The 16,734-nt window shown below is 35.7% G+C and overlaps 2 protein-coding genes across 2 annotated transcripts; one reads left to right on the forward strand and one right to left on the reverse strand.

Moving 5' to 3' along the window:
• The first annotated feature begins 7,660 nt into the window (after positions 1-7,660).
• On the forward strand, positions 7,661-11,825 carry LOC103500425 (LRR receptor-like serine/threonine-protein kinase RGI1). The gene is made up of 2 exons (XM_008463724.3): positions 7,661-10,743; positions 11,213-11,825. Exons 1-2 carry the CDS (start codon positions 7,929-7,931, stop codon positions 11,668-11,670), a joined length of 3,273 nt encoding a protein of 1,090 aa, XP_008461946.2. The 5' UTR covers positions 7,661-7,928; the 3' UTR covers positions 11,671-11,825.
• An 825-nt stretch (positions 11,826-12,650) lies between these two features.
• On the reverse strand, positions 12,651-15,183 carry LOC103500426 (uncharacterized). The gene is made up of 9 exons (XM_008463725.3): positions 14,886-15,183; positions 14,730-14,795; positions 14,562-14,642; positions 14,365-14,418; positions 14,216-14,284; positions 13,441-13,503; positions 13,273-13,355; positions 13,107-13,172; positions 12,651-12,998 (listed from the first exon to the last, which is right to left on the reverse strand). The coding sequence occupies exons 1-9, from the start codon at positions 15,108-15,110 to the stop codon at positions 12,965-12,967; spliced, it is 741 nt and encodes a 246-aa protein (XP_008461947.1). The 5' UTR covers positions 15,111-15,183; the 3' UTR covers positions 12,651-12,964.
• Between the last annotated feature and the right edge of the window lie 1,551 nt (positions 15,184-16,734).

Here is a 16,734-nt window from a genome sequence, read left to right on the forward strand (position 1 = left end):
TTGTAAAAGGAAGTTTTTTAATTAAATTAATGGATTTTAAGATATAAATTTCAGAACTAAAAACTTGGAATTTCTTATTAAACAGGCTTCAAGGGAGGGTAAGTAATTGAGTGCATGAGCAAGACGTTTTGGGTTAGGCGAGATGGGTGATATGTGAGGAATTCTTATTGGAAGAGGTTAGCATGCTAGTAATAGCCAGCACTGAAAGGACAAGGAAAATTAAAGCAACAAACGCGTAATAGCCAAGGATACATGCATATTGTATGGTTAGTCTAGGCTTGGCTAGGCGTTTTAGGTGTTGTCATTAGGCGTAGAGTGTAGAGTGTCACAATCGTAGCCTTTCAAACACGATTGTGTGGCACTTGTTCTTCTCCATCAACAAGTAAGTCGTATAAAATCCAAAAGTTGTGGACAAACTCGCGATATGATGTAGCCTCCCTTCACGTTTTTGAGAAAATTATTTTATAAAACATGAGAGAGAAAGGAAATCATTGAAAGCATTATAAATGAAAGCATTGAAGACTGTCAATTGCAAAGAGAAGCTAAGCTTGCAAAGAGTGCGACAAGGTTTGGTCGGGGATTCACAACTACTATGTCTCTCTTATAGTACATTTTAGCATTTTTGGCCTTGGCAAGCTTGCATATGAAAATGCCGAAATTTCACACTCTAGCTCGACGACATGAAAATGAAAATAATAGACTAAACTACTTACAAGACATAAAGACAAAGCGATTTAGGGGTATTTGGGCATGCAACCATAGGCAAACAACGCCTTAGACAAGTATGCCCGTGACATTCTCCCCCACCTAAACGGTTGACGTCCTTGTCAACTAGCGAAGCTAGAACTCTTCAATCTTCTATTTCCATACTTCAAGATCTTTGACACGTTATCGGCTTGTTACCTCTACGGGGAGGTTATTCCACTTCACTAGGAGTTTATGTATCTCCCTCGTAGGTCTTCGACATTTTCTTACTCTATTAGCAAGGATTTCTTTGACTTCTCTATCTTCTTCCTATTTTTGGTCGACAGATAACCGTATGGCATTGTTGCCCCATTGATTGGAGACGTGATCATTCGCTCAAAACTCAAAGGGGCATCGCTTTTGATCCGCCCTCTTCTCTATCTGCCTCGAAGCTTTTTCTAGGCACGCTCGAGCGATGTTAGCCATTTGTTCCCATTCCTTTACAAATTTTTGAAATTGAGGGTTGTTCCCTACATAAGGACGATCAACAAGCGACAACAATACAAAATGTCTCCTACCATCAATCTTAAACTGACTTCTCCTGGTCGGCGAATCTGTTTGAGCATTGTAACCGAATTAAGCTACATTCAGCAGTTGAACCCAATTTATTGGTCTGCCATCAACAAAATTACCTAGATATTCTTCGAGCATACAGTTGAATCGCTCGGTCTCAACTTTGAAAGGCTTGGTCGCATCAGCAACCCCAAGAATTGGCCCCTCAATCATGGCTTGCTTGAGACCATCGAAGGCAGCCTGACACTCAGAGTTCTCACCCCACTGAATGTCTTCTTTCAACAACTCAGTCAGTGAGCTTGCTCTTGTTAAGAATCTTTCCACGAATTACCTGTTGTGATTAGCCAATCCGGGACACGAGCATTACTCCATGACTGATTTCAGTATTCTCCAATCACACATTGCAGCAATCTTCCTTTTTTCCACACCAATTTGGTAAAACTCCACCACTGACCCAACACGTTTATATGTACTTAGACAAAGCAACACTTTCCTCTCTTAGCATCTAGTTGGTTTTCCTTCAGTTTCTAACAAATCTTTGAAGGTGGTCTATAGGTTCTTCCCTTGTGAGGTTACTGGTCACAATTTCATCAAAGTAGACCACGATAGAATTTTCAAGGTAGTCTTAAAAGACATAGTTCATCGATACACAAAAGGTTGTAATGGCATCGAAAAGACTAAATGGCACTATGGGGAACTCGAGCGCTTCTTGTCTTGTGACAGAAATCGTCTTGGGTTCGTCTCCCCCTACCATCCTTACTTGATAGTACCCTGGTCGGTCGTCTAACTTTGAAAAATACTTTACCCCACATGAGTGGTCAAATAGGTCGGTGAGTATGAGAAGTGGATATTTGCGGCAAACTGTGAGTTTGTTTAGGGTATGGCAATCAATATACCACCCTAAGCTTTTGTCCTTCTTCTTTAGAGAAAGGACTGAGACTCCATGCGGAGCTTGTACATGGCTACTAAATCCTGTATTCAATAATTCCTTCAACTATTTCTAAAGTTCGGCTAACTCCTATGGCATCCTATGATAAGCATTCTTCGCAGACGCTTATGCCTCTGGTAGCAGTTCTATCTAATGGTCAATCATCCTTCGTGGCGGCAAGGATTTGGGTCAACTATTTGGCATCATACCATGGTACTTCTCTAGGACACACAGAGTGTCTTTATGGACTGTCTCTCCCGATTTTCCCCATGCCTCAAGCAAGATGGCCACAGGTGTTGGCTCCTCTCAGGCGGGGTTCTTATCTAGTTGCATAGTCGATATCGTTTTAAACCTATTAGGCTGACAAATGTCTACTTGCACGACGGTGGAGAAAGATCCAGTAATCACTAGACATTTGGCTGAGGGCATTGGTATGACCTGATGTTCAAGGAGGAATTCCATTCCCAATACCACATCAAAGTCATCCATCTTTACAACCACAAAGTCTACAGGGCCTTTCCATCCTCCCAACTTCATCATCATCCATTTCACTAGTCTAACGATAGGTAGAGCAACAGAATTCACGGTCTTCATTCTTTCTGAATCCTTCTCCCAACGGAGTCTTAGACGTCTAGCTTCTGCTTCTGTTATAAAGTTGTAAGTTGCACCGAAATCAACCATAGTGCTCTTAGTCGATTTCTGATTGATCCAGGTGTCAACATACAATAAGCCCCTTTCCGTTAGCACACTTGTCTCCCCTGCCTTTTTCTGGAGAGACGATAGGTATTTTAAGGCCCCTATTCTAGGGTTCTCATTTTCTTCTAGTTGGTCGGCTTAACCCGATTTATCATCTAAATCTGGGGTTAATGAGACTTGAAAAGCATAGAAGGCGGTTTTATTCGAACATTCTCTTGCCAAATGTGGCCCCTTACATATGAAACAACTGAGGGGACGCTTGGGTGAGTCCTAATTATTGGGTCTTCGCCATGTTTTCTCTGTATTTGATTGGTAAGACCGGGGGTCTCCACCAGGACGTTTGTCTCCCCCGACAGCTTTGGAAGAACTCGGGCGACTATTCATGTTCCTTCCAAGTGAGGAACTCTTGTGACATCTCACATTTTGAGAGTCACTGGTCAGATCAAACAACCATTCAGTTGTTGCATACGCTGACGTGAGGTCTTGGACCCTTTGTTCATATAATTTGGTCCTTGCCCATGGTTTCAACCCTTTGATAAAATAGAAGACTTTGTCTTTCTCTGACATATCACATATGTTTAACATCAGCCCCGTGAACTGTTTTACGTACTCTCGAATGTTGTTGCTTTGTTTTAACTCACGCAGTTTTTGCCGAGTCAGGATTTCCACATTCTTGGAAAATAACTATGAGCAAAGTTTTTTCTTCAAAGCATCCCAAATATCTATTGTGCATTGTCCTTCTTGTATGTCAATGTATTGGGACCTCCACCACAATTTGGCATCTTCAAATAGATGCATCGTCTTCAATGCTACTTTGGCTTCCTTAGTGACTGTGTTTGTGGCCTTAAAGTACTGCTCAAGGTCAAATATAAAATTCTCTAAGGCCTTTACATCTCTTGCCCCACAGAAGGGCTTGGGTTCTGGAATCTTCACCTTACTAACAGAAATTGCCCCTCCGGTCGGAGCTTGGTTTGCCATTGCTCGCATTGTGAGATTCAATCTCGTGTTCACATCTGTAATTTCATTCCTAATGACATCGAGGGTTTGCTCGAAAATCCTCTCACATGTCGTTTATCATCTCTAAGAGTGTCTTCTGAGAGCTATCTAGCTCATTGACACATTTCTCTATGTGGACAACAAAGCCCAGTGAATTGTCCTCACGCTCGTAGTTACCAGTTCTTCCAACATTCACTTATAGAGTGTCGACTCTTGCCAACAACTCTTGTATCGGTAATCCTTCGACACGGCCAGCCACCGTATAGATTGTATCATCTTTCTCAAAAATTTCTTTGAGACGAGACTCCAAGAAACAGATGGAATCGAGAACTTCGACTAGATAGAGCATCTTCTCTTCTAGCTCTACTAGTCAGTCTTTCTGGGCCTTACCTAATTGGTTTGTCGTCGACGTGTTTCGATCTTAACTTTCGATTAGCCAATTTGGCTCTGATACCACTCGTCACAATCGTTGCCTTTCAAGCACAATTGTACGACACTTGTTCTTCTCCATCAACAAGTCAGTCGTATAAAATCCAAAAGTCGTGGACAAACTTTCGATATGATGTAGCCTCCCTTCACATTCTTGAGAAAATTGTTTTATAAAATGTGAGAGAGAAAGGAAATCATTGAAAACATCATAAATGAAAGCATTGAAGACTGTCAATTGCAAAGAAAAGCTAAGCTTGCAAAGAGTTCGACGAGACTTGGTCGGGGATTCACAACTACTATCCCTCCCCTATAGTACATTTTAGCATTTTTGGCCTTGGCAGGCTTGCATATGAAATTTCACACTCTAGCTCGACGACATGAAAATGAAAACAATAGACTAAATTACTTACAAGACATAAAGACAAAGTGATTTGGGGTATCCTGACATACGGCCATAGACAAACAACGCCTTGAGCAAGCATGCCCATGACACAGGGCATGGAAAAGCTAACATGGGTAGACTGCCTAGGAGGTTAGTGACATGCCGTTAGGCCAATGTCATGGCTTGTGTGCGCCCCCCATGCCACCACCTAGTCATGTGCTTGGGTAATAGTGTCAATGACACAAAGAGCCAATTTTGGCATTTTGGAGATTTTAAGTTAAGATTGATATTTTCTAAGGTCAAGAGGATTAATTAGGTATTAACTCGTCCATTTCAAGTCAAGAAAATTAAAGCAAGCTTACAAGATTTAAGGGATTTAACTTAAACCTGTGAATGACAAATAAATTTAAGTTTCTATTAAAGCAGTTATTAAGTATTAAGTATGATTTAACAAATGTGTTTCTTTTACATTAAGTTCTTAAGCATGAGAATTAGTTTACAAGGAGAAGCCTGAGAATTTGTAAAATACCTTCAGCAAAGACTAAGATTTTGCATAGTATAAATGTTTTATAATAACATGAGTTTTGACAAGCATGCATGTTTTACTTACAAGCATGATTTCATCAGTTTTCTAATGATTAGTACAAGACAAACAAAGTATAATTTCTTGAATGATTTAGTTTCAAGTGATAGAAATGAATAGAAATCTATTATTGATACTATTAGTGACATAAATTAATACAAATCTATTATTGATAGAGATTGATAGAAGTTTATAATTTGTTATTTATTTTTGTTATATTTGTAAATAGTTTGATATAAATATTTTTCCATCGGTGAAAATTTCTAAAAAAAAAAAAGGGTAAAGAGAAAATGATAGTTCTCATGGGTAGGTCCAGATATATTCAAAATGAACCATGACAAATGCATGAGACAAATTAAAGTACACATTTAGGGTTTAGCCAAAAGTAAGTAATATTTAAATTATTTAATTGTACCTTTCTATGGATATGATAAACGTAAGTAATAGAAAGATGAATAATGATCATTCAATTAATTATATTGTGAATAAGCTAAGTTTTGAAGGGTTTAAGTACGTAGTCACTCAAATGATAATTTGTTGATGGAAATATGATTTAACATGTTTTGGAGATCATATCATAATTTGTATCTATATTAATTGTAAAAATATACTCTCTCTTTGTTTCTTTTTCTTTTTTTTTTTTTTTTAGTTTAATAACTAATAACTAAGGAATTTGTAAACATCTAACATTCTTAAATAGATGAATTAAATGCTCTGATTGTCTTTCAATATTAGCTTGTTACCACATCGACAGCAATTGAACTTGTATTTAATTTTTATTTTATTTTTTAAAATTTTAGAATAAAATAGAGTATATATTCTTATTTGATATTTATTTATTTATTTATTTATTTATTTATTTATTTATTTATTTATTTATTTATTTATTTATTTATTTATTGTGGATGCATGTGGATATGACTTTTCTGTTATATATTCATATATTCTTTTTTAAAATGTTAGAATAAAATAGAGTAAATTCTTATTTTTAGAAAAAATATAAATTGTGGATGACTTTCTTGTTATATATATTCATAACAATTTGTTATACTTTGATATTGGAAAGCTAATATACTTTTTAGAACGTAAAAAGTGTTATAGGTGCAAGTAACTTTTTACAATGGTGAATCATATCGGAACAAAAGAACAAATCCATCCACCAAGAAACGTCTTTTTCGTGCTCTATCAAAATATAACTTATCTCGAAAGCCTTAAATTTTACAAGAAAACATGATGAATCGAGATTACATAAATTAATTGAGATCATATTCGAATAAAAGAGATCTTGAGAATATAAAAGTATGGCAAAGAAATGTTTTAAAAAACTTAAAGTTTCTATATATATCAATAAGATGCACATTTTTTTTTTCAATAACTTAATTAGAAGAACTTCAAAATTAAATATTCTAATTAGCTTGAAACAATCTTATGTTAAGTGACTTTTGAACATTTCTTAGAAAGGTCCATGTTGATGATGTGAAATATCATACCATCAAATATCGAATTTAGATTTTGAATTCGTGTCCAAACTCTAGAACTTAGATCAATATAGTTTCATCTAGTCAGAAAGAAAGGAGTCAGAGGAGAACTAAAGATCAGGAATGACAATAAGTTAGTCATTAGGAACTTGTTAAATACAATACTATAAGTTCTCTACTTGTATGTCGTGGTTGTGTATATTTGGAAGGAGTTTTCTAATTATATTTAATCAATTTATGTATTTTATAAAATACAAACATATATTATTGCAATTAATGGATGAATCGATATGTGTTATACTTTAGTTCTATATGTATGTATCCAAATTTGAGGCAGGTACTTTATACTTAACTATCACTTTCTAAATCTTTCTAAAATGAAAAAAAAAAAAAAAAAACATCACTTTCTTAATATTTTTAAAATATACTTGATAAATTAGAAGATAAAGAAAAGATTTATACTTGTGCAACTCTATTATTGTTATGTATTCCAACTTTTGGTTTAATGTTTTTTAACTTTAAAGAAATAATATGTTGAAATATAACAAAAAAAATGTCACGTATATCGATACACGTTGTCATTACTACCTATTACTATCTATTATGGATGACATGCATGTTGTTAAGTAGTTTTGCCTTTAAAACATTTTACTCTTAGAAAAGATAATTTTAATTCTTTTAAAATTTTAAATAAAAATGAAAACTAAAAGTATGAAATTTTGAAAAATCAACAATAAACTGGTGGGTTGAATTTAAAAAATAATTAAAAGTAGAAGGGTTACAAATGAAGAAGGAACCAAAATGATATTTGAAGGTAGAGATGAGTATTGTAGTTTCTACTCAAGGTGTTTTCTTCTCCATCACTTTCTACCCATCAACGAGTAAAATCAACACAAAGCTTCAAAGGAATCAAAATATATGGTAAAAATAAAATTCATTAAATAAATAAAACCCATAATTTCATCTCTCTCCCCACACTTGTTTGTATGTTCCAATATGCATGTTACCAATGGCAAATCAATGTTTTTTCTGCCAACTTTTTCTTTTCTTAAACATGAACAAAATGGTTGCCATGAAGATTGAGATTTCATTCATTTATGTTTCTGTTTAAGAAGAAAGCCAGGGAATATTTTTGTGCCTCGTTCGATCATCCAAATTAGTTTATGTAACAATGTCATCATGATGATACCAATTTCGATTTCGGTTTCTGTTTCAATCATTGTGTTCTCCTTGTTGTTATCATCAGTTTCTGGTCTCAACCAACAGGGTATCTCTCTGCTTTCATGGCTTTCAACTTTCAACTCATCTTCTTCTGCTACTTTTTTCTCATCTTGGGATTTAACCCATCAGAATCCATGCAGTTGGGATTATGTTCAATGTTCTGGCGATAGGTTTGTTACAGAAATTCAAATTTCTTCCATTAATCTTCAAACTAGCTTTCCCTTGCAGCTTCTTCGCTTCAACTCACTCACCAAACTTGTTTTGTCCAATGCCAATCTCACTGGGGAGATTCCACCAACAATTGGTCATTTATCGAATTTGATCGTATTGGATTTGAGTTTCAATGCTTTGACTGGGAAGATTCCGGCGAAGATTGGGGAGATGTCGAAGTTGGAGTTCTTGTCGTTGAATTCCAACTCGTTCAGTGGCGAAATTCCGCCGGAGATTGGGAATTGTTCGATGTTGAAACGGCTTGAACTGTATGATAACTTACTGTTTGGGAAGATTCCCGCCGAACTCGGTAGGTTGGAGGCGTTGGAGATTCTTCGTGCAGGTGGAAATCAAGGCATTCATGGCGAAATTCCGGATGAAATTTCGAAGTGTAAAGAACTCACGTTCTTAGGGCTGGCAGATACTGGCATTTCGGGCCGGATTCCGAGGAGCTTTGGAGGGCTTAAGAATCTGAAAACGCTTTCTGTTTATACTGCGAATCTCAACGGAGAAATCCCGCCGGAAATCGGGAACTGTTCTTCGTTGGAGAATTTGTTTTTGTATCAGAATCAACTTTCCGGGAGAATACCGGAGGAGTTGGGGAATATGATGAATATCAGAAGAGTGTTGTTATGGCAGAATAATTTAAGTGGAGAGATTCCAGAATCTCTTGGGAATGGAACAGGGCTTGTAGTTATTGATTTCTCTTTGAATGCTTTGACCGGTGAAGTTCCTGTTTCTTTAGCCAAATTAACTGCTCTTGAGGAGCTGCTTCTTTCTGAGAATAAGATTTCCGGTCACATTCCTTCGTTTTTCGGGAACTTTTCGTTTCTTAAGCAACTTGAATTGGACAACAACAGATTTTCCGGTCAAATTCCTTCGTCCATTGGCCGACTGAAGCAGCTCTCTCTGTTCTTCGCCTGGCAGAATCAACTCACTGGAAACCTACCAGCGGAACTTTCAGGTTGTGAGAAACTCGAAGCACTCGATCTTTCCCATAATTCTCTCACTGGGCCGATTCCGGAATCTCTGTTTAATCTCAAGAACTTAAGCCAATTCTTGTTGATATCCAATCGATTTTCAGGTGAAATTCCTCGGAATTTAGGAAATTGCACTGGTCTAACTCGTTTGCGACTCGGATCGAATAACCTCACCGGGAGAATTCCGTCGGAGATTGGGCTTCTTCGTGGTTTGAGCTTTCTAGAGTTGTCGGAAAATCGATTTCAGTCGGAAATTCCGCCGGAGATTGGCAACTGTACTGAGTTGGAAATGGTTGATTTGCATGGAAATGAACTCCATGGAAATATACCTTCGTCTTTCTCCTTTCTTCTAGGACTCAATGTGTTGGACCTCTCCATGAACAAATTAACCGGCGCCATTCCTGAAAATTTAGGCAAGCTTTCATCTCTAAACAAATTGATTCTGAAGGGAAATTTCATCACTGGTTCAATTCCTTATTCATTAGGTCTTTGTAAAGATTTGCAGTTGTTGGATCTAAGTAGTAATAGAATCTCAGATTCAATCCCTTCTGAGATTGGTCACATTCAAGAATTAGACATTCTTTTGAATTTGAGTTCAAATTCCTTGACTGGTCATATCCCTCAAAGCTTTTCGAATCTCTCCAAACTTGCTAATTTGGATATCTCTCATAACATGCTCATTGGAAATCTGGAAATGTTGGAAAATCTTGACAATCTTGTCTCTCTTGATGTCTCATTCAACAACTTCTCAGGTGTTCTTCCTGATACCAAGTTCTTCCAAGGCCTCCCTGCCTCTGCATTTGCTGGAAATCAAAATCTATGTATTGAAAGAAACAGTTGCCACTCCGATCACAACGATCGTGGCAGGAAGTCATCTAGAAATCTCATCGTTCTCTTGTTTCTTAGTGTCATTGCAGCTGCATCCTTTGTGATAATTGTGTTGAGTTTGTTTATAAAAGTGCGCGGAACAGGGTTCATCAAGAGCAGCCATGAAGACGACTTGGACTGGGAATTCACCCCATTTCAAAAGTTTAGCTTCTCTGTGAATGATATTATTACACGATTATCTGACTCAAACATCGTTGGAAAGGGTTGTTCGGGCATAGTTTATCGTGTGGAAACTCCGGCGAAACAAGTCATTGCAGTGAAGAAGCTATGGCCTTTAAAGAATGGTGAAGTTCCTGAAAGAGATTTGTTTTCAGCTGAAGTTCAGATTCTTGGATCCATAAGACACAGAAATATCGTTAGGCTTCTTGGTTGCTGTAACAATGGCAAAACTAGACTGCTTTTATTTGATTACATCAGTAATGGAAGTTTGGCTGGACTGCTCCATGAGAAGAGGCCATTCTTGGATTGGGATGCAAGGTATAAGATTATACTGGGAGCTGCCCATGGATTGGCTTATCTACACCATGATTGCATACCTCCAATCCTTCATCGTGATATTAAAGCAAATAACATCTTAGTAGGATCACAATTCGAAGCTGTTCTTGCTGATTTCGGCCTGGCAAAGCTTGTCGATTCTTCAGGCTGTTCGAGACCTTCCAATGCAGTTGCCGGTTCTTATGGCTATATCGCTCCAGGTAAGTTCCAAATGCTTGAAACTATTTTCTTCCATATAGCAGTAAAATTTAATTCAAATCTGGAAACGAACCTGCTGCTTGTATAGATTTTAGACACTAATGACATGGAATAAACATTACCCGACCAAGTACTTGAAAAAAATTCTTTTTGAACATTTGTACAGTTTTTCCATAATTACCCTAATAATAATTAGCTAGATAAACATGTTATTCAATTGTTTTAATTGAGGCATTAGCACAAACCATATAATTTGCAAATGACAAGTAAATCACATACAATTAACAGTAATAAATACTTATCATCATTAAGATGCAAGGCATATTAATTATACTATCGACTTCAAGATCAGAAATTTGATTCCTCCTACCGCACATTAATCCAATGCCTTCGGAAAAGAAAAGAAAACTACACATGTGCAATATCTGAATTTTATTGATACCACTCATTTCATATACAACTTCAATGCAGAATATGGGTACAGCCTGAGGATAACAGAGAAAAGTGACGTGTACAGTTATGGTGTTGTGCTTCTAGAGGTCTTAACAGGGAAGCCTCCAACAGATAATACAATTCCAGAAGGTGTCCACATTGTCACATGGGTTAACAAAGAACTACGAGATAGAAAGAACGAATTTACAGCAATTCTTGATCCACAATTACTCCAACGATCAGGAACCCAAATCCAACAGATGTTTCAAGTACTCGGCGTGGCTCTCCTCTGCATCAATACTTCGCCAGAGGATCGACCGACAATGAAAGATGTTACAGCAATGCTCAAGGAGATCAAGCATGAAAGTGAAGAGTATGAGAAGCCTAATTTGTTGGAAAGAGGAGCTATCACAAATCCAAAAGCTGCAGTTCATTGTTCCAGTTTTTCTAGATCATCTGAGCCTCTAATTGGAGCTGTACCTTCTGCCGTACCATAGATTCAAAAGAAAAAAGGAAACAAGAAAAGAAAAGGAAAAAGCTGGAGAACAGTTCAGCTCACTGATTATTTCCTTTTCAATTATGACATTTGTTTGTATAGATTTGAAGTATTTAGCAGTGATAATGGCAAGGCTGAATCTGTACTTCTGCTTGAGATGTCTCTCCTTCATATCGAGTACTTCCCACTTGTTACATTCTGATGCAGGTCGCAATGTCGTATTTCCCATTGCATGTATAAACTAAAGGGAATGAAACCTAGTGTTATTTTACCAAGAAAACTTCATAAAGCAAAAGTTTGGTGGCAGCTGGTGTAACCTATATAAGGAAGGGGGACCAAGAAAAGAAGTTTTTGCCTTCATAAACCAACTGAGTTGTCTGTGGGCAGCTCAACAAACAAATAGACATCATAGAAAGACAAGCTTTTGGCATTTAGACAAATAAAGATCAAGCTGTAAAGAAGCCATTTTGGACCACCATCCTTTTAGTAGTTTCCATCTCAACAATAATATGTGCAAAAGAAAAGGAGAAAGCTCATGCACCATGATCTTGAAAGAATACGTTAACTTGTAGCCATGTGACGCCGAAATATTGCTGTCCCACCGACTGTTTACCCGTACCTATCAAACACAACAGCTATAGGAAGGCAAAAAAGATCTTTACTACTACTACTGAATGTTTGAACCTCAACAGGATATAAGTTTCTGAATAAAGTTGTATATTTTACAAGAAAATGTGACAAAGCCATACCAAAAAGAGGGGAGAAGACAAACATTCAAACATATTATATGTTTCCACAGTTCACTGGTTTTTCATATTTCTCACTTCAAATTTTCTGTCTTCTCAGTTAAAAGCAAATCCAAGTAACATTCTAAATTGGAAGTTTCGTTCTATTTGTAATTTCAATAAACCAACATCCACTACAAAATACACCTCTCTGCCCATAATCGTTTGATCCCTGCTATAAGGCAATGAAAGCAGCTAGACTAAAAAAATTTACTCCTTAAATATTGCATAAAAGATGTGGACATTACACTCAGTTAAATTATAAATATACATGGATGAAAAAGAATAAAACCATAGTTTTTTTTTTTCTCTTTAGTTTATATAGCCCTGACAATATAAAAAGAAACATCTCTGTAAACGAGAAAAGAAAAGAAGAGAAAACATCACAGGAGTAGGATGGATCAACTGATTCAAATAATGAAATTGGTTTGGCTTTAACAAACTGTGTGCTGCATCAAATGCCTTTGTTCAGAGATTTAACCTTCAGGCTGCAGAAAATGAGAGGACTCGTCATAGCGGATGCCACTTTATGCTACATCCAACACTGAAAAGAAAATTTTAAGTAAACATTAGGTTAAAGCTTAACATTAAATGTAATTTAATAATACCAAGAAACAAATACAGAAAGTTGATGAGATATCAGAAAGGAGACCTGGGTTTCTGCACTGAAGACACTGGTTGGCCACTGAGGACACAATCTAATGCCAAACTTAAATCCCTAATAGAATTATCAAACAATATGGTTATTGACTTCAAAGTTCAAACAACCGCAGTGAATATATAGTTCAAATACTGAAAATTATACTCATCACACTGACCTCCCAGTGATAGGCTTGTTATTGCTCGGCCGAGAATCATCAAATTGACCATGATAAACCAGCTCAAATGGCCTACGCCCATCCTGTTACATACTTAAGCATTGCACTTAAATGAAGTATACTAGCTACATTTACATTAAAAATTAACAAAGCAGCTTATTAGATTACCTTTTTGAACAGGAAAAACTCTGGTGTACAAACTGCAGCAAAATCCCTTGCAACCTCCTGTGACTGTAATTATACGTGTAAAATTAGCTATGAAACTAATATCAGTGCTTCAAAATAGAATACGGAAGGAATTCTTCGATACAAAGGTTGTAAAATTAAAGTGAATAAACAATAAGAGGACATTTAGATCAAGGGGTGGAGTTGAGAAGTATAGGGAGTTATGAACTTCCGAACTCCACGGTAGGAGTTAATAAGGCTATGAAATTGATGTATTTTAATCGTGGGGCCCCACGAACCCATGGGCCAGACAAAGAGATCCTAACACCCCCTCAAGATTTAAATTTAGAATACTACAAGTTACACTAGTGTTCAACTGCTTTTCAACGTAAACACATATATAATAGAATGTCTTTGGCCCCTCATAATTCTGACAATGTAATTTTATTGCTATTTTTGAAGAAACCAAATATAGATATAAATTCTAGCCACAATATTTAGAACAAAAATCAAACGGTTTTGCATGGTGGATACAAAATGCAAGCCTACAGTCAGCTATTGGATTGTAGATTTTGTTAGAATGTGCATACAGTATCCATAAGCACGTGCCTTAAAGTACTCCAACGTCATTGCTTGAAAGGAAAAGGCAAGATCAAGTGATGCTAAAACTACACAATCACAGGATATTTTGTATCTAAAAATCATTTCCAGAATCAAATTAGTTTGGAGAAGTAATGGCTAAATAAGAATGATAGCATCAAGTTCTAAAGAATCATACTTCATCATATAGATATGGAAATGGGTAACTGAATGCTTTTGCATCTTCTGCCATGAACTCTGGTCCATCCTGTCACGGAGATTCCATAGTCTGACAATTAACCAATTCATCAACAAAACTTCCAATTCCAATTACGAAGTTAACCGGACCTGTGGATGTGTAGTTACAGAATTTGAAGATATGGCTACAACAGCCAGCCCTTTCTGTAAGACCAGAGTACGACATTTATGAATGAGAATGGTATAAAGTTATTGTATGAACTTCAAAGTTCCTGCTGTAACAACACACAGAACTCAGAAGAAAGTAATGAGAAAATCAAAGAAAACAAGGACTATATCCTTTATACCTTCATATAGAAATTTGAAAGTTTCACAATATCTTTTTTCAAGTGTATAACAAATGGGCAATGATTGCAGATAAACATAACCTGCAAACAAATGAAGACACACTTAAACAAACACGCTAGTCTAAAACAGAACACAAGATAATCATACAAAACGCAAACAAATTTTACCAGTAAAGCAGGATAGGGTTCAAAATCTTCTAATTTCCATACTTTGCCTGTAAGAGGTTCAGGAAGCTAAACCAATTGTCCCACCAAAAAAAAATGTCATTAATGAAAATGGGGTCTCAAATTCAATTGTTTAGATACAGAATCGGCATTAAGTACCTCAAAATTTGGAGCTCTGAAGCCTAATGAGACCCCTTTGGATTCGGTTCGAGCGCATCGAAGAATGAGGCTTCTCCTTCTTGGCAGAACAAAGGGTTGAAACCTCATTTTGGAGAAGCGTGGCGATGGCGTGATGTGAATCTTTGAGGTTGATGGCCGAAACGGGTTGGGAAGAAATGGTGAGGTGATTAACGAAACACTTGAAGAAGAAGCTGTAGCGGCCATGGTCGATAAGGTTCGAACAGGGCACTATGGCATTGCCTCCAAACCCATAACATACTGAAATAATCTCAAAGTTTTTTTTTTTTCTTTTATTTCGCCTTTTTTAGTTCTAAGATCTTATTTTAAATATTAATTTTGATCTATGATCGGTAGGTAGAGTTGGTTTAAAAGGTTAGTTGCATAAAAAGAAAGGAAAATTTTCATAAATATAATAATTGATTAAAATATTTACGACTCATCTAACAGAACCATAAAACTTGTCATTTTTTAAATGTTTCAGGTTTTGTCTTTAGTTGTAGTCCATGTCTTTTCTTTTCCTTTTTTCTTTCTTTCCGTTTTCGTTTTTTTCATCATCTTTCGTTCTTTTCTTTTTTTTTTTTCAAGATCGTGTATCAAATATAAAATATATATATATATATATTTCAAAATTTTTTTTGGTTGTTCAAACTCGTCAAATCTAAACAATCGTGTACAAAAAGTAACCAAATATAAACAATTGTGTACAAACATTACTAAAAAATCGTTTAGATTTAGGTAGCAAAATCTAAACGATCATCTACAAAAAAAAAAAAAATAAACGATCCAATCTAAACGTATACATCGTGCAGAGAATTTAAAAAGTAAATTGTTTAACACGATCGAATATAAATAATCGTGTAGCCAAATATGAGCGATCATGTACCAAATATAATAAGCTTATAATAACATGGTTGACAGGACATTTTTTGTATTTTTCTTTAAAAGATTCCTAAAAAACCTAAAATAATAGCATATACATAGCACAACTATAAAATAATGGAACAATTTCGAAAACGGAAAAACTCACATGTCTACAATAGAAAATACCAAAAATGGTCTAGTAACATGTGATTAAGTTGGCACACGCGTGCAAAATATATTTTTGCAAGCATAACATATTTAGATTCGGCTAGACGATTGTTTAGATCTAAACGATCGTCGTATCAATATTTTCCGACGATTTATTTTCAAGATTAAAAGAAAAATTGCAAAAAAAGAGAAAAAAGAATTTGTTTAAGAGAAAAAATTTGCAACCCTATAATATTTCTAAAAAAAGTGACCTAACTTGATGGGCTTTTTTGATTTTGTTTAAGAGACCGTAAATATTTTGAAGTTTTGTTATGTTTATGAAAATTAACTTAAAATAATTGTATACATAGCAAAAAAAAAATAGTAAAAGACTAAAATACCTACATCAAACCACTATTTTTACCATTTCTCGTAGAATTTCTCTAAAAACCATCACTAATAACATCTCATTTATATAATCTATCGCTAATAATCGTTATTAATGAGTTATGCTATCACTAATAGTTTCAATTTGATAAATGATTCTTTTACACCATTCTTCTTAATTTTTTCACGTCGAAAACTATCGCTAATATCTATAACCAGTGAATATGATTGATGTCTATCATCGGTTGTTATCATTGATAGCTACTATTAGTGATAATTTATCACCATTACGTATGTTTTTTTTGTTCGGTTTCTTAAATTGAAAGTTATCATTGATAGCAATTAATAGTCGTTATATGTTGCTATCAATATTAGAGTGATATTAATAATAGCTTTTAATTAGAGAAATATGTTGTCAATTGATATCATTGGT

This window comes from Cucumis melo, chromosome 1, assembly GCF_025177605.1.
Source record: "Cucumis melo cultivar AY chromosome 1, USDA_Cmelo_AY_1.0, whole genome shotgun sequence".
NCBI lineage: Eukaryota > Viridiplantae > Streptophyta > Magnoliopsida > Cucurbitales > Cucurbitaceae > Cucumis > Cucumis melo.